The sequence below is a fragment of the Ceratotherium simum genome, chromosome 38 (assembly GCF_057802395.1).
Source record: "Ceratotherium simum simum isolate JZ-2026a chromosome 38, ASM5780239v1, whole genome shotgun sequence".
NCBI classification, from domain to species: Eukaryota; Metazoa; Chordata; class Mammalia; order Perissodactyla; family Rhinocerotidae; genus Ceratotherium; species Ceratotherium simum.
Genome location: NC_141937.1, coordinates 3,356,439 through 3,378,353, shown reverse-complemented (window position 1 = coordinate 3,378,353; position 21,915 = coordinate 3,356,439). Strand labels below are relative to the sequence as shown.

Genomic DNA, 21,915 nt, shown 5'->3' with positions numbered 1-21,915 from the left:
CCAGGTGCCTGGTGCAGTGCTGGTGACCAGCCCATCAACATATCCTGTGGGACTGCAACCTTGACAGTTTTCTCTGGAAAACAGCATAGTTCCTAGACCACCTACTTCACGCAAAACTGCAGTTCAGGACACTTCTGTGACGGGCCTGAAGTCAGTTACTTTGGGGCCTTTTTCAGGCGCAGTATCTGGCTGTGTTTTCTAATGCTTGCCCAGCAGGAGGAGGATGCATTCTCAACAGCTGGGACCGCTGATACTTTCCAGAAACCGGCCTTCCAGCTCATCATTGCCCTCAGCCACCTTAATGTCCAAGGAGCTCTGTTGTTTAACCTATAATTGTCTTTTCAGGGATACAGTTCTACCGTTTCTTAACTAACAGCAAGATATTCAATCATACTCATTTGACAAATATTTAAATCATTTATTGCCATTCAATGACAGCATTTCAATACACACACTGCATGGAAATACAGATACTTTTTCAAACACTGGCAATGAGATTTTAGTTATGTGGCCAGTGGTCAGTTGTCTCATGGTCATTAAAGAAAAAGTCAAGAATTCTGAGTACTTAAATGCTAATAGTTACAAATTTTGTTCTCTTCAGTTTTCCATGAATAAATTCTAATAGATAATATACATCTTACTGCAGATAAAACCATCATGGGGAATTAGTAAATTGATTGCATATTCTGAGCTACTCTTTATGAAGAGAAGCACAATATCCCGTCTTGTAAGGCAGCAGAGAGTTGGGTTAGGGACTCTCAGCTGGGTCTATAAAAAGATTCTGGTTAATAAAAATAGCATCCAGCCTATCTTCCTTAGCAGGACCGGTCACGGTGCTGGAACCTGTGACTCAGCAGCAGCAGCTGGCAGTGCCGCCCCTGCCAAGAGCCGATCCTCATTTCCCACTGTTGCTCTGCTGATGCCTTTTCGTCATCCTGGAAATAAACACAAGGAAACACTCAGTGAGAAACAGAACCTCACTGCCAGCCCCAAAGGCCCGGGCTGGCTTTAAGAAGACACCTTTACATAACATTTATTTCAATGTACAATTCTATAAAAACAGTAATATCCTGGGGCCGGACCCGTGGCGTACTCCCACATAAAGTGGAGGAAGATGGGCACAGATATTAGCTCAGGGCCAGTCTTTCTCGGCAAAAAGAGGAGGATTGGCATGGATGTTAGCTCAGAGCTGATCTTCCTCACACACACAAAAAAAACCCAGTAATATCCTATTACATGTTACTTCTCCTGTTTTAATAAGTGAATTTGCATTGCATTGTACTAAGTGCCCAACCACTGTTTTAAATTGAACAGCATATTTTTGTTGCAAATCAAGTTTCCCCAACTGCTAATGCACAGCTGTACGAACTCATCCCAGCCCCTCAATGCCTCTTAAGATTTTAGTTTCATTCTCCCCAGTTCCTCAAAACAAACATGATTAAATCGGAATCTGCTTACTCGTGTTTGATAAGCCGTCCTCCCTGAATGAGCTGGGCTACTTCATTTGTGGCATGGCATGCAAACAAAAGCCAGTTTCGAGGCTGTACCTTGTAGGCAAATCTCATGAATGTTAAGGAGTAACAACAGAGGGCTGCCAAAAAAATCAAAGCAAAGAAAAGCGTTGACTTATAATTTAGAAGCCTTAGAGTTGTAGGGACCACAGAGATCAATGGCTCAATTGCCTTAATCAAGAAAAGAATCTCTTCTGCTAAAACCTTTGACAGACGATAAGTTACCGCTTAAACGCTTCCATGAATGGTAACACATCAGATATTGGATTTGACTGTTAAGTATTTTGTTATTTATTACTTAAACACTTTAGGAACATACTTGTTAGCTAGAGTGGGCTGAAATTAGTTCTAGCCACTTTTTCTGTCCCCTAGAGTTGCTCACAATCCATTATCTGAAAGAATTGCTTTTTAATCACCTCAACAATAGTTTTATGGTCAAATATCAGGGTTTCAAGTAAATTTAATGACACTTTTTCCAAATAAAGTTCAAGAGGACACATTTTTCAACCGGGTATACTAAATCTGAAAGGCAACAAGACCTTAATACTTCCTAGATAAGTATTTCAAAATAACCCTGTTTCTTTCTCGCCATGGAGAAGTAGCACCTTCAATGCCATCATATTCTTTATGTTACTTTCCAGCAGTGACTGTAGCTACAAATGTGAAGTGTAGGCAGCAGCTATATTATGCTATAATTATATATATTTAAGTTCTCCCAATTATTCACAGCTGCATTCTTACCAAATGTCATCCGCCCACTGATAATCTCAGGAGACTTTTTCATGTCATTGATGGCAGCAATGGGAAGACCCCAGTTGGCTACTGGGCCCCAGAAGTGCTATAAAAAATGAGGGGAAAAGAAGAGAGGAAAACGATAAGGCAGCACTATGAACAGCTGCGATTTCTCTTACTTTAAACAATAATGTGAAATGTGTGAAAATGAATCTTCAGGTTTACATCTTACAGGTTTAATAGTTAACTGATGGATGGTAAACACGGAGACACTTCATTGTTCAAGTGTTTACCTATGAATCAGCAGTTCTTACAAAGTGAGCCCAGAGCTAGGAAAGACTTGGCAATTTACCAACTTCCAGATTACAGCATAGTAATCTCTGATTGTCCCATTCAGAGAACTTTAAAAGGAGATTAAATTCTTACACAATTCACTCTTGCCATCACTTAAACCTTGTGAGAACTATTCTTCATAATGTAATGCTTAAATCTATCAAAATTTCCTTTTTCAAATTTTCATTAAGATATTTGTCAATGTATCTCTTAAAATGCAGACCCTAAATTGGACACTTTTTCTGAAGAAAGGAACTTTATAAAGGAAGAAATTGTTTTTCAGCTCATATGAGCTATATTAAGATCAGAGAACCTGGAAATCCACACTCAGAACCCCAGATACTAAGAAATTAAGATTGAAAAGTACTTTTGAAGTAACAGCAACAACCTGTATTAAAAAAAAGGACCAACAGTTTTTCATTCTACAACTACAGCCATCCCAAGATACTAAAATTAAGTTGTTCATGTTTAATAGCAGCGACATCCAATTTAACTTCATTTCTGAGGCTGAAATAAGTCCAGTGGTTTTTCCCACGAAATTAAAAATTGTTTTATTAATGTACAATTTGCAAACGATACTTTAAAATATGAAAGAAACCACACATTGTTGGCTAAACATTCTTTGTAGTCATCAGAACATTAAACAGTGCTCAATTTCTGCCTGTTGGAGCATTTAAGATAAATTCAGACTACAGAATACATTTTTAGACTTGTATTTCTAATATTGACCAGGAGTCAGTAACTCCAAAAATTCCACAGAAGTGGGAAACAAGGGAAATATGAGAAAAACAAATGAGAATTACATTTGGCATGATATAAGAATATTTTTGAAATGTTTACTTAACACACTCAAGTGTAAACATGAGGCCTATGCCTTAAATAGCCATGAAACTGTCAGAGCTCCTCTAGAGCCAGTAGGGCAAGTACTTAAGAGCCTAACATCTGAGTTATGAACCCTGTAAATTAGGTCCAGTTGGAATAAAGAATCTTTGAGGTTCTGGGGTGGCTAAATTAGTCCTCTAGTCTCCAGACTGGGTATTATCTTAAGCTGCTCACTGCCAGAACAACGTGACTATGTCTTATGTCGAGGTGAGGGGTAGCCATTTCCCTTTTCCCTCACCCACCAGGCCTCTGTGGGGAGAGCATCCCCCCTTGCCCACTTCTTCTCCCATCCGTCCTTTTCTCAGGTGCCACTTCACTGTTCACTCTCTATCACCCATAGTCATCTTCCTTTCCTCCTTTTGGACCAGGCCTTTCTCCACTTTGCTCCATTTTCCTCTTTATCTCTTTCCACTGCTCTGCTCTGCAGAGTGGTCTCGATTCCCACTTTATCATGCAGAGACTCAGGGCTGTAATGGAGCCCGAAGAGTTAGACTAAGAGGGGCTTATCCACACCAGGATACAGGCGTCTTCTCTCACAGCCGGGGCCACGTAGTAAGACCACAGCAGAAAATCTGAAACCTTAAGTAGCCCTGGGGACTTCTGACCAAATGATGGTATTAAAAGTTTTAGGTGATAAGTGTTAGGGTTATATGAAGCAGAGCTTTATGAGTTAAGGATTATATATACACTTGTGATTGTAACCACTGAGCTATACCTAAAACATATTTCTTAAAAAGAACACAAAAGGGAAAAATAATTTCAACATTAGTTTACTAAAATATCTAACCTTAGAAAGTTAATAATGCATCCTTTCTATCTAACACAAGATTCTAGTTCTCTCTTCCCTTTTTCGAAATACATGTTTGGTCTATGCTCTGTCCGATATTCATCAGTCAATGCATTGGTCCTGCAGAGAAGTTACCGTCCAGAGTGGACCAGGAGACCCCAGGGGACACTGGGAGCGCACTTGGCCCATAACTCACCAGTCATGGTAGCTAGATATGCTATCTCAAACAGGGGAAGCCAGGTCTGCTGTCCATAACTTTGTTAGTGCAGAAAGTCTGCAAAAACCTGAAATGAAGTAGAAACAATTTTCTTACCGTACTATTTTGTGAAGAGTCACCGAGGTTCAAACAGGGGAGACATGGAAAAAAAAAAAAAAAAGATCAGATGCTTTGAAAGATTTCGGTTCTATTAGGTTACTTCAACCTCACACGTGTATTCAAGTTTCTGTAACAGAACCACAATGTTATCAGCACGCATTCTTTTATTTTTCTTGAAAAGATCTAGTAATATTTCTAATAACAACTTTGACCTAATGAAATTAAACCTTAATTTTACAAAAAAGAAAATCCCTAGAGTGGAGCTGTCCAATAGAAATATAATGCAAGTCACAAATAGGACCATAGATGTAATTTAAAAATTTCTAAAAGCCACATCAACAAAAGTAAAAAGAAACAACAGAAGTTCATTTTATTACGTTTATTTATTCCAACATATCAAAAATATTTTAATTGGAACATGTGATCAATAAAAACTTATTAAGGAGATCTTGCACATTTTCCTCCTGTACTAAGTCTCTGAGATCCGGTGTGTGTTGACACTCACAGCACATTTCAGTTTGGACTGGGCACATTTCAAGTGCTCAGCTGCCATCCGTGGCTGGTGGCTCTCAAACTGGATAGCACAGGCTTAAAGGGGGCATTTCTTTGAAGACGACAAGTTGGAGAAAAGCATAATGCCGCAGAATTCTATTAACAATGAACTTTCCATTTTTACTTACTAATAGGTTTATCACCAGAACGTAAGCCCCTAAAAATAGGTGTGTAATTTTATATTTTGTTTACTACCGAAAATCTGGAACCTCAAGTGGTCCCCAGCATTTATAAGGCATTCAAAAAATATTTGTTGAATGAATGAATAGTAAAAACTTTCAGTGTTAAGTGAACTGTTTTCCTGAATGTTCAACTTAATACCATTTAAAAGTACATTGAGTTTTATAGTGAATTACTTTTCTTTCTGAAATGGCAATTCTTCTTTCCATGATATAGCTTAATTGCTCCGTTAAGGCAATATCATCAAGTTTAGCTACTGAAAATTTCGGTTAGTGAAATAAAGTAATAAAATCCTTTATGAAACGCACTGCTGTCCAGACAACTCTTCTAGCTATTTTGATTCAGAGGCCAAGGAAGTTCTAATTTCCAGCATGAAAATATCTGTTGACAGTGCTAATAATATACTTCAAGTAGGTTCTATCATGAAATATGAAAAGCCTAGAAAGAGCCTGTCTTTCAGTGTGAAGTGAATTGTTTAACAAATTATGTTTCCAAGATTGTACTTCACAGCAGGTCTACACCGAGCACAGTGCTTTACGGCAGAGGGTTGATTACTTTGCCAGCTCAGACAGCACAATCCAGTTGATTATGGACCACAGTCACAGTATCATGCTCCTTAAAACATTTTTGTTCAGGATCTGAACACAGGCCTTTTATTTAACTATAAACTACCAATGGCACATTTTTTTCCTACAAAAATATTTTAAAAGACGTAGTACTTAAAATTCAAAATGTCAACCTGGATGGGGCTGGCCCGGTGGCGCAAGCGGTTAAGTGCACGTGCTCCGCTGCGGCGGCCCGGGGTTCGCTGGTTCGGATCCCGGGCGCGCACTGACACACTGCTTGGCAGGCCATGCTGTGGCGGCGTCCCATATAAAGTGGAGGAAGATGGGCACAGATGTTAGCCCAGGGCCATCTTCCTCAGCAAAAAAAAAAAAAAAAAAAAAAAAAGAGGAGGATTGGCACATGTTAGCACAGGGCTGATCTCCTCACAAAAAAAAACAAAAACAAAATGTCAACCTGGAGATAACAGTTTTCAGTTCAGGACTCTCTTCTTGAATTGTACAATAGTTTAAACCATACCCCATTTAACAACAGGTGACCTTAGTACAGCTTATAAAGGGATGTGAAGACGAGGGCACTAATTTCCGTCTTCAAGCGCTGCCAATCCAAAAGTCCTACGTGAAATGATCACAAAAACAATGTTGATCATTCCCTTTAATGTGGTTCAACGAACAACTGTAAAACAATCCGAGAATACCTGGCAAACACAAAAATCCACAACCCAACATCCCTGAATTCTATGTCAGAGTTGTCCAAAACATGAATCAGCTACTCAGTCAAAAAATCTGAAAAGAATATTTATGCAGAGGCAAACTAGGAAAAAAAAGCTACCTAGTATGTACGAGTATCTGTTCCAAAGAAAGATAAATTGACAAGCCACACACGAGCTGCAATTTGGGGACAGTAATGTAAAACTATGTAGAAAATATCCTTGATTTTCTCTGTATTTGGTATGCTGCCTTTATTTTATTTCAGTGAAGGTAAAAAAAAAAACCAAAAATGTATAAGGGTTTTCTTGGGTTCACTTATGACCTTGAATTCTCATGAAGGAGAAACTCGATCATCCTAGTTAAGAAGGATGATGATGGAGCCGGCTCGGTGGCGTAGCATTTAGGTGCGCGAGCTCCGCTGCGGCGGCCCGGGGTTCACAGGTTTGGACCCTGGCGCACACTGATGCACCACTCGTCAAGCCATGCTGTGGCAGTGTCCCATAAAAAGTGGAGGAAGATGGGCATGGATGTTAGCCCAGGGCCAGTCTTCCTCAGCAAAAAGAGGAGGATTGGCAACAGATGTTAGCTCATGGCTGATCTTCCTCACAAAAAAAAAAAAAAAGAAGGATGATAATGGAGATGATGAAGGAGGATGACTACCACGGAATAAACTTTATCTTGTTTTTCTCCTTAATTTGGAATACTGACTGGCTGATTCGAGGTTTCTTCTAAGATCATTTCTATTTTCACAATGTCTCCTGGGCATTGCCCAACTCAGTTTCTTATTTTCCTAAAATTACTGCCAGTAATTGTTAGCTTTCTCTGAAAGTACTGCGAGCAATTTAGGTAATTTATAAGGTGCTTAAATAGTACTGAAAGGATCAAATTGACAGCCCAGCACAGTCTATTTATAACAATACTGAAGGAAAAGTGGGGTAAGATTTTGAGATATTCTAGATTGCTATTCTCTTGCAGGCTGAAAATGCTCACTTGTATTTCATTTATTCTCTCCAAGCTTTGTCTGATTTTCTGGTTGGAGTTGAAATGAGGGAGAGTTTTAACAATTATAATGCATGATATTTAACTGTATGTAGCTGGTCAACTAAACTGGATGAGAGAAAAGACCTCTGGAAACTGGACTGTCCACATATCAAGAGACTCTTACGGCCAGTTCTGCTGCAACACTTTGGGCTTCATTAAATTTCTGAAGGTCAATGATATGGCCAGGAAGCAAATCCAAGGGCAGGGAATGGGGAGCAGCCTGGCAGAACGAAGGGAGGCACGTGCAGGAAAAGGAGGCGTGCAAAAAGTACCTGAACCTTACTTCTTTTCAAAACCATTCTTGTGCATAACTCTTTTCCTTTAAATCCTAAATGGACATTCCTCTTTTGGCTTCACAAGTTTCATGCCCAGAGGGTCTCAAGTTTTCTACTCAGTCTAGGGTCTAGGTATCAGTTTTCTCGTGTAGCAAGTGAAGTGTTGGACTATCTCTGATATCTAAGGTCCCTTCCAACTCTAATCTTCTATCATTTGGGAAAGATTCCCTGTTATTCCACTACAACTTCTCACCTGGTTAATAAGTATAAATTCTTAAAGTTCTTAGAAGTTAAAATTAACTTAGAATAGAATACCTTATTAACCAGAGAATATTCATTGCAAACACCCAACTAACTTCAGATTTATAAGCATGCTAACTGATTAACTGATTTTAAAACGCTCCATGATCTAGGTTCTACTTAAGAAAACATCCTTTTACATACATTCAATTAGACATGTGCGTATACATATCCGTTCACTTCTCTCAGAAAGGGGAGTAAATCTCTAGAATAAACACACACAGACCTTCATTGACTCAATCACTAAAATATATGTCCTACCTCAAAACTTACTGGCTCATTCTCATTTATTCTTCTTAACCAAAATTCAGGAGGGATAATGAGAGGAGAGAAAGAGCAAAAAAGAGCTTCCTTCTTTTACTCCATGATAAGATACGTGAGGAAATAGTTTCTTAAAAAAAAGATAACAGAATAGAGATCCAGGAAGTTCTGGATTCAAGATCCTCATTAAGGTAAGTAAGAAATCAGTGAAAGGAGAGATGGAAGGCACCAGTGGATTAAACACGGAATATTAATAAAAAATAAACGGACACTTACTTTTGTCAAGCACTATGCTGTGTCATTAAACAGCTCCCAAAGCACAAAAACTAAGTAACTGGCCCAAGACTACACAGCTAGAAAGTAACAGGGCTAGGATTCAAACCTATCATTCACACTCACCAGCTAGGTTTAATAGGACTGTCATCATCACATCTAACAACAATGGTCAATATTTACTTTATATTATTACTAAGGCCCTGTTTAAGTGTCCCCAGTTGTCCTGGTAATGCCTTTTACAGCTGTTTTTTTTCCATTCCGGATCCAATCAAAGTCCACACATTGCTTTGGTTGGAGCCTGTTCTCTTAACTCCTGTTTCTCGGTGAAGAAAATCAACATTTTAAAATACACTTGGAAATCCACTTTAGTAAGAAAGACATTTCAATCTTATCCATAAAATGTGGTTGATAGGAGTTTATAATTTATATGAAATATGGTTTTAAATTTTTGCTGAAAAACTCAACTGTGTTGTTAATAAAACAATTTTTTAAATTTTAAAACAGCTTTAGTTTAGAAAACCTCTATACCCCTTCAGTAGGCTGTAAAAAGAATGCAGGAGATCTTCAGTTGGTAGGGAGCAGAAAGTAGGTAGAACAAGTTATTGATGAGGTGAGAAGGAAGGTGTAGACTTCATTTCTGATCGGAAGACAGCCATAATGAAATTCTCTTGTTTCTGCTTTATTCTTTCTCCTTTGCAAAAGGAAAGCAGGGGCTTTGAGCAAGAAGCTTGGAAGAACAAATAGGGAAAACTTTCCCTGATAAGTTCTAGGAAGAAAGGTTTCTCTTTCCAGGGGATAAAGGCTAAATAAAATAAAGAGCTTCTGGTGAAAATTTTGCTGCCAGACATCAAACTTGCCCCGATCACTGAGTGGCAGCACTAGCGCGAAAGCCCACTGTTGTCAAGAACGGCAGGGAAACAAGGCCAGTGTGACATCTCACTTTACCTGTTCAGTTCACAAAAGTAATTTCAGGTCAGAATCGCAGAGCTTTATACCTCGCACTTAAGATCTTAACTTTTTCCATAACAGTAAACTTTTTTAAATGCCTCTGCTGACAAAAAAATAGCAGGTTATAATAAAAACGTACAGTGGTTTGGAGCATCCAAGCATTTTCACATGCTGCACCCAGTTTAATTTTCTCAACAACCCGACTAGAGAGGGCATTAGTGATAAACCCATTTCATAGACAGGGTAACTAAAGTCCACTGGGATTGACTTGCTTGGGATCCCTTGGCTAGCAGTAAACCCATTTTATAGACAGGGTAACTAAAGTCCACTGGGATTGACTTGCTTGGGATCCCTTGGCTAGCAGTCATTCTTCTGAATCCTAGTCTGGTGCCCTACCAGGCAGCAATGTCCTGGACACTGCAATTCTCTTTTCTTCCTTATGTAGTCAAAGCTTAATTCAATTAAACTAGTACTGGGAAAACAAAGTATATAAACATTAAAGCAACATGAAGCTAATCTTAGAAAAAAAGGTTAGACCATATATGAAAGTATTTAATTGAAAAGCCTGGCTCTCGGAAAACTATCCAGGAGAAAAAAATATACAGTTGGCTCTCAGCATCCGCAGATTCAACCAACCGTGGTGTTCGTGGTACTATGGCATTTTATATTAGGGATTTGAGGATCCTCGGATTTTGGTATCAGCAGGGGGTTCTGGAACCAATTCCCTGGGGATGTTGAGGGACAACTGTGAATGTAGAAAAGCAGGGTTAACTCTCTTCCTTGAAAATATATGTAACAAATTCTTCCTATGTAATAGAAGTGAGGTAATTATCACATATTTCTTACATGAATAAGGTGTAATCATTTTATTCTTAATTGTACCATACAATTTTATCCCGAGTTGTACCTATCAGGAAGGCTCATAACACAAAGAAGAAAACATTACTAAAAAACTAAGGTGATATTCAAAGCCACAGAGAAACTCAACCACCCAGACTAAGAACACATCCTCACATTACCACTACTTTGCCCAGATTTTTCCAACACATTAATCTGATAAATTGCTCCACAGTACTAACCATCTATTTTAATTAGTCATAGTCCTATTTAAGTACACAAACTTCTTTTTTGGAAAGTTAGGAGTGAAGCTTATTTTTTTTTTTTTTAAAGATTTTATTTCTTTTTTGTCCCCAAAGCCCCAGTAAATAGTTGTATGTCACAGCTGCACACCCTTTTAGTTGCTGTATGTGGGACTCAGCCTCAGGATGGACAGAGAAGTGGTGCCTCGATGCGCACCCGGGATCCGAACCCGGGCCGCCAGCATCGCAGCGCGCGCACTTAACCACCAAGCCACAGAGCCGGCGCAGGAGTAAAGCTTCTGTTTCCAAATTTACTCTACCATATGGCAGACTGAATTATTTTTCTTACCCTGCTGCTCTGTAAAACTAGAAGTAAATAGTATTTGCAATAAAACTCAGGATTTAAAAAAATTAATCCTTTTTACATTGGTAAAATTAAGTCGCCTCCATACTGTACCCTTTGGATGGTTATACTAGGACTCACTTCTCAGCTCTCATCATCTTACGTCTTTACTACACTACTAACTACTGGGAAAAAAAAAATTCGCAGCCCTACACTTATCTGGGTTTTAAAATCACACACAGAAAAACTAAAAAATTACACTTCTATATAAACTACTTAAAACTGTTTCAAAGTTATATTAAATATTTTGAAATAAAAGCAGGCGTCTCAATATTAGAAGTGAAAATAAAATATAGAAAGTGTGTCTTCAGGCCTTTCAGCCGGGAACGCCCTTTGTTTCTAACCGGAAAAGAGGAGTTAATGAAAAATAGAGCAAGAAAAAGTACGCCCTTGGAGACACATTATTTTACTCCGGTTGGCAGAATATCCGTATATAAAACCATTTTAGATTTGATTTCCTCCCACGCTTAAAGTCCTTGACGCAGAAACCCGAAAGGCGCACTCGCCCCAGCACGTTTTATCTCCGTCCTTGCCGAGGAGCTGGGGCACCTGCCGCTCACCTTCAGCAGCGCCGCCAGCGCGCTCGCACAGCGCCTCCCCCTGGCCCCTCCCGGCGCAACCCGGCATTGCCACCGCACACCTGGCGCACACCTGCCCGGCAGGTGCAGCGAGGAGGAGCCTCCGCGCCACTCGGGGGACCAGGAGGGACCGCTCAGGAGACCGCGCCAGGGCCGGGGGTCTCCCGCTGCCCGGACCCTCGCCCCACCGTCCCGAGACCGCTCCGCTGCCCGGACCCTCACCCCACTGTCCCGAGACCGAGCCGCTGTCCGAAGCCGCCCGCGCCGCTGTCCGAAGCCGCCCGCGCCGCTGTCCGGAGCCCCCCGCCCCACTGTCCCGAGACCGAGCCGCTGTCCGGAGCCCCCAGCCCCGCTGCCCGGCCCCCGCGCCCTCGCGGCCCCTCTTCCCGGGCAGCGTCGGCCCTGGACTCCGGGAACCCTCGGTGGTCCGAGGGTCCTACCCGGGGGACTCGTCACCTCATGAGGTAGTCCCGGAAGTCCTTGCTCCGGACATAGTCCGCCGCCTTCCGCATCAGCGCGCCCGCCATGGCCGAGCCGGACACCAAGCCGCCCGCTCTGCCCTCACCGCCGCTTCTCGGAGCCCAATGACACCCGGCCCAGCTGAGAAGGCGGACAGCGCACCCGCGCGCGGGCCCGCCTCACGACAGCCCGGCCCCGCCTTACGGCCGCGCCGCACCGCCCGGCTCTCGGCCTACGGGAGGGCGCAAGGCGGGTGGCGGCGGCGCGGATTGGCTGGCGCACTCCGCACACCTCCTCCCCGCCCCTCGGCGGCGCGCGGGGGCGGGGCCTGCTGCCGTAAAACGGCCGGGGCCCGGCGGGGATTGGCTGGCGGTTGCTAGGCACCCGCTGGTCGTGGCGCTGCCGGCGTGAAGGTGACACTGCGGGGGCGGCGGGCCGGGTTCTTGCCCACGTCCGTGCAAGGGCACCGCGGCCCGGATCGCGGGTGCGCCTGTGCAGAGCCCGGGGCGCCAGCGCGGCCGCCCGGGCAGCAGGCTCTAGACGGAGAAGTGGGCGCGGCGGGGAGCGCGGTTCGGTAGCACGCAGCCCTGTGCCCAGAGGCTGCATAGTCCAGCCGGCGTGCGCGCCGCGGAGAGCGGGACCGTTAGCTGGGGCGGGCGGATGCATGAGTCAGGGCAGGAACACGGCAGGTTGCGGTTGTTCAGGGTATGTTTGTGTTTTTTAAAATTTTTTATACTGGCCAAAAATGTAGACGATTGTCATTTAAAATGCCTTTGGTGAAGGTGTAGGAGACAGGGACTTGCGGACATCGCTGGCAGGAACGTAAATTGGAATGTAAACACCTCTTTAGAGGGCAACTGGGCATAATGTAGTGACATTAATAGTGGACATGCCCTTTGACCCAGCAAGTCCATTTCTAGAGGTTTTTCCTAAGATAGACAAGCAAGCTTGTGCAATTTCACACATACAGCATTGCTTTTAATATGGAAGGATTGGAAACGATTTACATATCCATCCATAGGGAGAGAGTTAAAGAAATCATGGTGCATCCATTCCATTGGAAACGTATATATACAGCAGCTTAAAAGAATAAGGGAGCTCTATGTGCTGATATGGAAAGATCTTTAAGATTTATAAGAAAATTAAGGTGCAGAGTCGTGTGTAAAGTGTGCTACTCATTGGTACATAGGGACAAAGAAAATATATAAATTTATGTTTCCAAAGATAAAGGAGAAGTGTTAGTGGCTGCCTCTAAGGTTGGCTAAGGGAGCGAGGGATGGAGGGAAACTATTCACTGTATACTGTTGTTGCTTTTGAAGTTTGTGCAAAGAACAATATGCTATGTATTCAAAATAAAGAAATAACATTAAAGAAGAAAATAAATGCCTTTGAGAATTAAAATAGCAAGCATTTGATTGAGTCAGTTTCGTTTTCTGTTAGGATCTCAGTGGGTCTCCCCTGACTTTGGTCTTCTGTGAAAGTATATTTCAAGGGGAAAAGTGGAGAGGGGAGTTTTCTTGGTCAGATGTATTTAGGAAATTTGTTTGAATCAGACAAGATTATTTTTTTTCTGCAGCTCTTCGGAGAGCCTTTACTAAACTCTTGTGAATTGTGATACCATAAAAGAAGTGTATTCTATGTAGCATTTCCCAAACCTTTGTGGGAGATCAAGATTTGGTCACCCTGAAATCTATCTCTTTACCTTGATTGTTTTCTCTGAGGGACTTTTGACCTCCCCCACTAACTGCCTAAAGAATTTGACATGGTGGCTCCTTCCTGGAACAGATCTTCTATCATGATGGCTGTAAAGATAACGTAGGATAAATGTTACAATAGGAAAGGCACCAAAAGCCCATCTTATCATTGGAAGTTCTGTCTCTCTGGCCACATTCTCTGGATGGCCCTGCAAGGAGTTGCCAGACAAACATTTACATTTATAAGGGAAATCTCCATCTGTAAAGGTATCTCCCTCTCTGTTTTGGGAAGAGGGGGGGATGGCCTCATTTCTAGAGGCTTGTCAATGTGGAAGGTGAGGCCTTAAATCTGCATAATAACCTTACTCTTGTTTATTGTGCTTTAGTGGTACTCTCCTGTAACTGACTCCCCCCACCCCCAAAATCCTCCTTTGTCATTGGCTGAACATGGTATTTAAGACGAGAATTTCTGCTATTGTGTTGAGAAACGCAGTGTCCCTGCTTTCTCCCATGTATACATGTTATTAAACTTGGTATTATTTTATCCTGCTAACCCGTCTTGTTGATTATTTGGCCAGCCATAAGAACCTTAAGGAAAATGGCAGAGGGAGATTCTCTCTCTTCCCCCGACACCTTCTTAACCACAGAGCCCTTTCTGAAGGAGCATCTTGTGGGACCCATGGTCCCAGGGTTCCAGTGGCTGTGTGCCCTGCCAGCACTTCCACTCCCTCTGAGCCTGGGTGTGCAGTGGAAGAACTCAGACCTTCAAATTAAGTGAATGAACTCTGCCACTTTTTAGCTGTTTGCATTTGGCAAGTTATTCAAACTCCCCAGGCCTTGTTTTTTTAATCTATAAATGGGAACAATAAATAGCATATACATTGTTGAGTTTTTGTGAGAATGAAAAGGAATATGTGTACAAGACCTGACATGGTCAACAAGAGACTCAGCGAGTGTTCCTTTCTCAATTCGCTTTATTCTACGTTGGGGTGGTTTGAATGAACACTGCTACCTGCTATCCTCTTTCTTTTGTTACTAGGCAGACAAGGTTTGGTTTTTGTTTTTGTTTTAACCAGGGAGAGGTTGTAAATGTCGTACCACCCTTTAATCCTCCAAGCATTATCTACTCTTCAAGGACAAAAGGCTGAGAGGTAATTGTGTGGCTTTCCATCCTTGGAGAAAGGTCAGAGGTGTCATAGCTATCTCTGGGTCTTCATCTCTGCTTCTCTTGCACAATTGTTTGGTTCCGTGTGTGGTGAAAACCAGGTTGGGGAAAAATGAGATCAACAGAAATGGTAGCTCACATCTCTGGCCACAGACTTAGCTGGTGGTGGGAACAGGACAGAGGTATCCTTGGGCAACGGGATGGGCTCTTGGGGTGTGATTGCAGGAGGCTGGAAGGCCCTCTCTCATCTGCTTCTTCTTCTTCTTTTTTTTTTTTAGTGAGGAAGATCAGCCCTGAGCTAACATCCATGCCAATCCTCCTCTTTTTGCTGAGGAAGATCAGCCCTGAGCTAATCTATTGCCAATCCTCCCCCTTTTTTCCCCCTTTTTCTCCCCAAAGCCCCAGTAGATAGTTGTATGTCATAGTTGCATATCCTTCTAGTTGCTGTTTGTGGGACGCCACCCCAGCATGGCCGGACAAGTGGTGCGTCCGTGCACGACCGGGGTCCTAACCCGGGCTGCCAGTAGTGGAGTGCGCGCACTTAACCACTAAGCCATGGGGCAGGCCCCTCTCATCTGCTTCTGACAGTGGCTGAGATTCTACCTTGATGAGGACACTACACAATAGGGGGTGTGTCATAGAGCAAGAAACCATACTTGGAGGGGCTCCCACTGCCTAAACACAGGATGTTTTGAGTATCAAAAAGAACAATGACTACAAACAATGGAAACACTGTACACAAAATTCTGTGAGTTCATACTCTTCAAGGGAAAAGGAAAAGATATAAAGAAAGATCACAGAATGGGAGAATATTTTTGTAAATCATATATCTGATAAGGGACTTATATCTAAACTAAGAAACTCTTACAACTCAATAATATAAAGACCAATAACCCAATTAAATAATTAGTGAAGGATCTGAATAGATATTTCTCCAAAGAAGATATACAAATGTCAATAAGCACAAGAAAAGATGCTCAACATTATTAGCCATCAGGGAAATGCTAATCAAAACCATTACAAGACACCACTTCGCACTCCCCAGAATGACTACAATCAAAAAAACAGAAAACGACAGGTGTTGGTGAGGGTGTAGAGAAAGAGGAACATTTGTACGCTGCTGGTGGGGATGTACAATGGTGCACTGCTTTGGAAAACACTCTAGCAGTTCTTCAAATGATTAAACACACAGAGTTACCGTATGACCCAGCAAGTCCACTCCTGGGTATTGAAGGGGAGGAAGACTATCCTCTACCCACTCTGGGTCCTTTCTGGCTGGGCTACAAATTAAATTGACATGAGACCAAATAGCAGGAGAAAAATCAAACAAAGCTTCATAACATGTATACATGGGAGAGACCCACTGGGTAACTCCACAAAATGGTGGATGTTCTTCAATAGATTCAGGTAAAGACAAGGGAGGATGTTCAGGATGGGGGGAGCCAGCTATGGGAGATTAACAGAAAAGCACAGTAAGCAAGAGTAAGGTTATTATGCAGCCTCACCATCTGCATTGATAAGTTTCTAGAGATGATGTCATCCCCCCTTCTTCCCAGTACAGAAAGAAAGATACCTTTACAAGTGGAGATTTCCCTTACAAATGTAAATATTTGGTAAACAGAACTCTGATAAGAATGGGCTTAGCAAGGACCCTCCCAGTCTATCGATACCCAGAGTTATCTATGGTGATGGCCTGTCCCCAGCCATCTTATCTTAAATTCTTTTAGGCAGTTTGGAGGAAGGTCAAATATCCTTCATGATTCTTCTTAGCCTTTCTCGTCTTCAACTCGAAATAATCCGCATACCAGAGTGGCACATGGTGGGGCAGCCTGCCCTGAACTCCATCAGTATATATCCAAGAGAAATGAAAACATGCATTCACATAAAAACTTGTATATGAATGCTCATGGCAACATTATAAATAATAGCCAAAAAGTGAAAACAACCCAAATGTCGAATCAACTGATGAATAGATAAATAAAATATGAACTATCTATACAATGGAATATTATTCAGCAATAAAAAGAAATGAAGTTCTGATGTGTGCAATGACATGAGTGGATCTTGCAAACACTATGCTAAAAAGAAAGAAGCCAGACACAAAGGACCACATATTGTGTCATTGCACTTATGTGAAGTGTCCAGAGCACGCAAGGCCAGAGAGACACTGAATAGACTGGTGGCTGCCTAGGGCTGCGAGGGTTGGGGAAACAGAGAGTGATGCTAATGGATCTGCTCTTTCCTCTTGGAGTGATAAAAATGGTCCAGCATTTGTTGTGATGGTTGCACAACTGTGAATATGCTAGAAACCATTGAATTGGACACTTTAGAGGGGTGAGTTGTGTGATATGTGTCGACACAAAGTAACCAATAACCATTCTATAGATAAGAGACATAAAGTGAGTTTTACTTGAGCCAAGCTGAGGATTATTATCTGGGAAGGCAATTTCCACAAGGGAAGAAAGTGTTCTGGAGAAGCATGGTTTTCAGTGCAGTTTTATACCTTTCTAGAACAAAGATCATACATTAAACATGCCCAGGATACATATTCATCAAAGTTGCAAGGAGGTACTCAGTTGCAAATTAACAGGTCAACATGACTCTGATATCTGGGAAAGAGAACTTGTCTTCAGGAGTACTTGCTAATAGTGGTGGGCGTAGGAGGGGAAGTGTGCACTCTTATCTTAAAAGAGTGCATTCCTGTACTTTGAGATAATGTTTAATGCATTCTTCACTTTAATGGCTAAAGCAGATGTATGATGTGAGTTTGATAGGCCATAAGTCAGGCTTCTTTAGTTCAGGCCAAATCAGTTTTAAACCAGAACAGTTACCCCATATACCTCAATATGTGAAAATCTCTTGGTCATATGTGAATTATATCGCAATAAAGTTATTTTAAAAAACTCAGCAGTAAAAAAAAAATCTTTAAAAAGATGCATAGAAAAGCAAACAAAACAAAAGCTCTTTTGTCATGATCAGTGCACCCACTCTTTGGTTAATTGAAGGGAAAGAAGTATATACCTGTGTGAACTATTTCAGATAGCCCTGGCGGTAAAGGAAAGCTGCTCTTGTCAGAATAAGTCTAGCATATGGGAATAAACATGAGAGAATGGTAGAATTAAAACGACACCAGTTTGCAATCCCCAGTGAAATGATTGGTGGAGACAAAAATCATCTAGGGATGCTAAAACCGTTCAGCAAATGAATGGGAACTGGATCTTCACAGGGCAGCAGTGTCTTCCCAGGGTTTATTTGCTGGTCAGAAAGGGGAAAATGCGAATTTACAAGGAGGGATCCAGCTGCACTCACTCAGCATTACTCTCAGCAGGACCAGCCGACGCTAAGCGCTTCCTGGTGTGATGCAGCATCAAGTAGACAGCACCACTGGTGTACAGTCTACCCCACATCTTGAACTTGAGTCCAGTCAAGCCTGTAGCTCCACCTCCAGTTTACAGGACGCGAAAGGGTTAGAGGAACTAGTAAAGGAAACTATGAAGAAGTAATCAAACATGTACAGTAAGTGGAACATTTAACAGGACAAGAGGACAACCAAACCCCGCTCGTCCTGACACCACTGGCATGAGGAAAAGGGGCCAGTCTGAACCAACGCTGCCCAACAGAAATCTAGCGGGAGCCACGTGAGGAACTTGAAAAGCTTTAAGTTTTTAGTAGCCACATTAAAAATGTAAGAATAAACAGTTTAATTAATTTTAATAATGCAGTCTAGCCCAATATATCCAAAATATTGTTTCAATATGCAATCAATATAAAAATGTTTATCGAAATATTCTATTTTCTTCTTTTTGTACCGTCTTCAAAATCCAGTGTGTATGTTACACTTATGATTCATCTCAATTCAGATGCTCAATTTTCACTGGCGACACTTGATCTGTATTTAAATCTCATAGAATTTGCAGTTTAAAAAAGTATATTCACATGCCTGAGTTGTTCCAAACATACTGAAAAGTTTTCCAAAATTGAACTGAGTACCAAATAAATAAATAAATAAATAAATAAATAAAATGTTCCTTTAACATTTGTGTTTACATTGACAAAACTAGTTCATCTGTTTTAGAAGAATTTACTTTGAAGGAAAAGCATATCAGCTTCAAAATTACATCAGTTCAAGTTAAGTAAATTCACCTACTCTTGTTTCTAACTCAGTTGAGTTAACATTGAATTCATAGGTTAGTTATTGCATAAATGGAAAAGCATCTCTTCAATTTGGGGGGGGTTTGCAGCTAATTTACGTAATGTTGTTTATTACTATTAAAATCTTCTTATTTATTCATGTTAGAAGAATTTGTAACATCAGTATTATTGATTTATATTTCAAAAACTTCAATTGCAAATAAATTCTCCTCCCTGTCTAACTAGATCACAAATAAGTTTTTAAATGAAGTTTTTAAGCTTCAGGTTTAGCTCATCATATGCACTGTGATATTGGTGAGAAAACGTAGATCTCACTGCCTTTGTTGTCTTTGATTATTGAATATTTGGCAAACATTCCCTTTATTGCAAGAAATCTTGGAGATAAATATAAGAAATCTTTGTACAACTCTTCCACTACTCAACCAACAAGCACTGGCAAATATCATTATATTCGTTGTCTTTTATTTCTTTCAATGGTTCTAAAAACCGATGATTCATAGCATTTGCACATATTTACTGAACAATTAAAAAACTCTATCCATTACACTCTTCATAGTGTCTGCTTCAGAGAACCGAACACAAATATTTTCAATGTGTATCACATAATGGAGTGAAACAATAAGAGAAACGTCAGTGTCTCGTTTTAAAATTCCGATGAATCTCGCTTTTCGGCTAACACAGCTGGAGCACCATCCGTTGTGATAGAAATTAGTTTTTCACCTCCAGCTGACTCTAAAAGACTCAAAAGTACTCACTCCATGGGTTCTATCTTTCAGGCCATGAACTGGCAACGTTTCTTTCTGCATTTGAAAGTCTGCTGTTGGCCTGGGGCCCACGTGGCTTTCATCCGTGGACCAGTGGAGAAGGTCTTCCTTCCTTTCCTATCTTGTTCCATATGGGAGTTGCTTAGGTATGTTTTTAATCAGTTTATTATTATTACTTTGTTAATTTTTAACCTAAATGTTTCAAGCAGTTGTCAACTGAAATAAAGAGTCTAGGTAAATGTTAAATGAAGCAATTTATTCGATAATCAAAGTGAGGAATTCGAATCCTGGGAAACAGTCCAACAGAGTATTCTGAGGAATCGATCCGAGGTCTACACACAGTTTATATACGGTTTAACAAGCAGTGTCCATGCAGGAAAGGGCTTACACATCTTATAGTCCTCTACTTCAGGGATAACAAGGGGCCGGCCCAGTGGTGCGTAGCGGTTAAGTGCACTTGCTCCGCTGCTAGCGGCCCGAGTTTGGATCCCGGGTGTGCACCAATGCACTGCTTGTCAAGCCATGCTGTGTCGGCATCCCGTATAAAGTAAAGGAAAATCAGCTCGGATGTTAGCCCAGGGCCAGTCTTCCTCAGCAAAAAAAGAGGAGGATTGGCATGGATGTTAGCTCAGGGCTGATCTTCCTCACACACACAAAAAAAAGGATAACAAGAAGTTTTTGGTTAAGCATCAGACAAGGCTTGTAATGTTGGAGTTATCTATGTGTAGAGGGAGGCAAGGATCAGGGTCATTAATTTTTCCTCAGTTTCTAAGAAATGCAGCTGGGCAATGTGGGAGTGAGGCACCCATCATCTCTTCCTGTTGCACATTCATCCTGCTGGTGTCCTCAGTCACGAGACGAGGGGTTGCAAGGTCATTTAGACACAGGCTTCTGAGGCCTGCCCGGCTGCTTCACAGGACAGCACGGATTTTTATTGCACTGACTTCAAGCCGATGCAGCTTGTTTGTTAGAGTCACCTGTTAGACCAGGGAGAGGGGTCCCAGTTGTGTTCACACGGTAGAAAAATTTATGTATATTCTAAATACATAATGTTGGCTTAACACGTTTTCCATGAATATGAATTTTCTTTAGCTATCATAAATTGCAGTGCCTGCCCGGCTATTCTCTATACATGGTCAGTTGCTAGTTTCCTTAAGACACATTACAGACTGTTTCCTCTGATGCTCCATTTTGGTTTTGTAAGTGAGCATAAGTGAGGCCATCTTGTTACACTAAATGGCCCCGGCCACTCCTCTATGTGACTACTCACTGCTCTACAGGTACTCTGAAAAAATTCACATGCTCTCCTGATTCATGGCCTCCACTTACGTATGTACTCCCCGATAGCTTGATAAATTAAAACTGTGTTCTATGAGTTTTTCTCCAGGAACAGGCTGACCACAGGCAGGAAACACACCTGCAAGGTATCCATCACAGCTGACAGAAGAATGGAACAATATGATGCCTGGAGCCCGTCACGCCTGGAGACCAACATGCTGGACCCCTCCTCACTGCCCATTTCCCCTATATAACTTCCTCAAGATTGTGTAATCTTGGAAGATGGGTTTTTGAGACATTAGTCACCTGTCTTCCAATTTGCTGGCTAATCTAATTAAACTTTGTTTCTTCATCTCTAACTTGTGATTAATTGGCTCAGATCGCAGTGAGCAGAGCAAGCCCATTGCTTGGTATCAGTTTCTTCCTGGTCATTGCAATTGTGTCATTTTCCTCTTGTTTTACCTCAATAACCCCTAGCAGGCTCTGCCAGCTTTCCACAGTGGTGCCTCTTTCTAGCATGAAGACAGTGGGTTGGAAACTTGAATTCTAGGGGCTTTGTCTAGGCCTCTGTTTTGATTCTTTTTCTAAATGTGGTGTAGGTTATGGAGATCAAAATAGCCAGCTGAATTGTGGCATACTTGACGTGAATACACTATGAATATAACACTGTTACAC

At 41.6% G+C, this 21,915-nt stretch overlaps 1 protein-coding gene and 1 long non-coding RNA gene across 3 annotated transcripts; one reads left to right on the top strand and one right to left on the bottom strand.

The window, feature by feature from the left end:
• Nucleotides 1–394: 394 nt before the first annotated feature.
• Nucleotides 395–12,324, bottom strand: MPC1 (mitochondrial pyruvate carrier 1). Its single transcript, XM_087425035.1, has 5 exons — nt 12,185–12,324; nt 10,739–10,742; nt 2,253–2,349; nt 1,459–1,591; nt 395–935 (listed from the first exon to the last, which is right to left on the bottom strand). The coding sequence occupies exons 1-5, from the start codon at nt 12,253–12,255 to the stop codon at nt 896–898; spliced, it is 345 nt and encodes a 114-aa protein (XP_087281161.1). The 5' UTR covers nt 12,256–12,324; the 3' UTR covers nt 395–895.
• Nucleotides 12,325–12,467: 143 nt separating this feature from the next.
• Nucleotides 12,468–21,592, top strand: LOC147912232 (uncharacterized). Of its 2 annotated transcripts, none has more exons than XR_015550102.1 (3): nt 12,468–12,892; nt 19,975–20,108; nt 21,350–21,592. It is a non-coding gene; the product is annotated as an uncharacterized LOC147912232 (long non-coding RNA). The 2 variants fall into 2 exon arrangements; XR_015550103.1 differs by lacking the exon at nt 12,468–12,892 and adding an exon at nt 17,765–18,731.
• Nucleotides 21,593–21,915: the final 323 nt, after the last annotated feature.

Coding starts and splice junctions, on each gene's coding strand:
- MPC1 (XM_087425035.1), bottom strand. CDS start 12,255: ATGGCGGGCGCGCTGATGCGGAAGGCGGCGGACTATGTCCGGAGCAAG. Junction 1,592..2,252: donor CAGTGGGCGGATGACATTTG/GTAAGAATGCAG, acceptor TTTTTTTGGCAG/CCCTCTGTTGTTACTCCTTA. Junction 936..1,458: donor GGACGGCTTATCAAACACGA/GTAAGCAGATTC, acceptor GTTTATTTCCAG/GATGACGAAAAGGCATCAGC.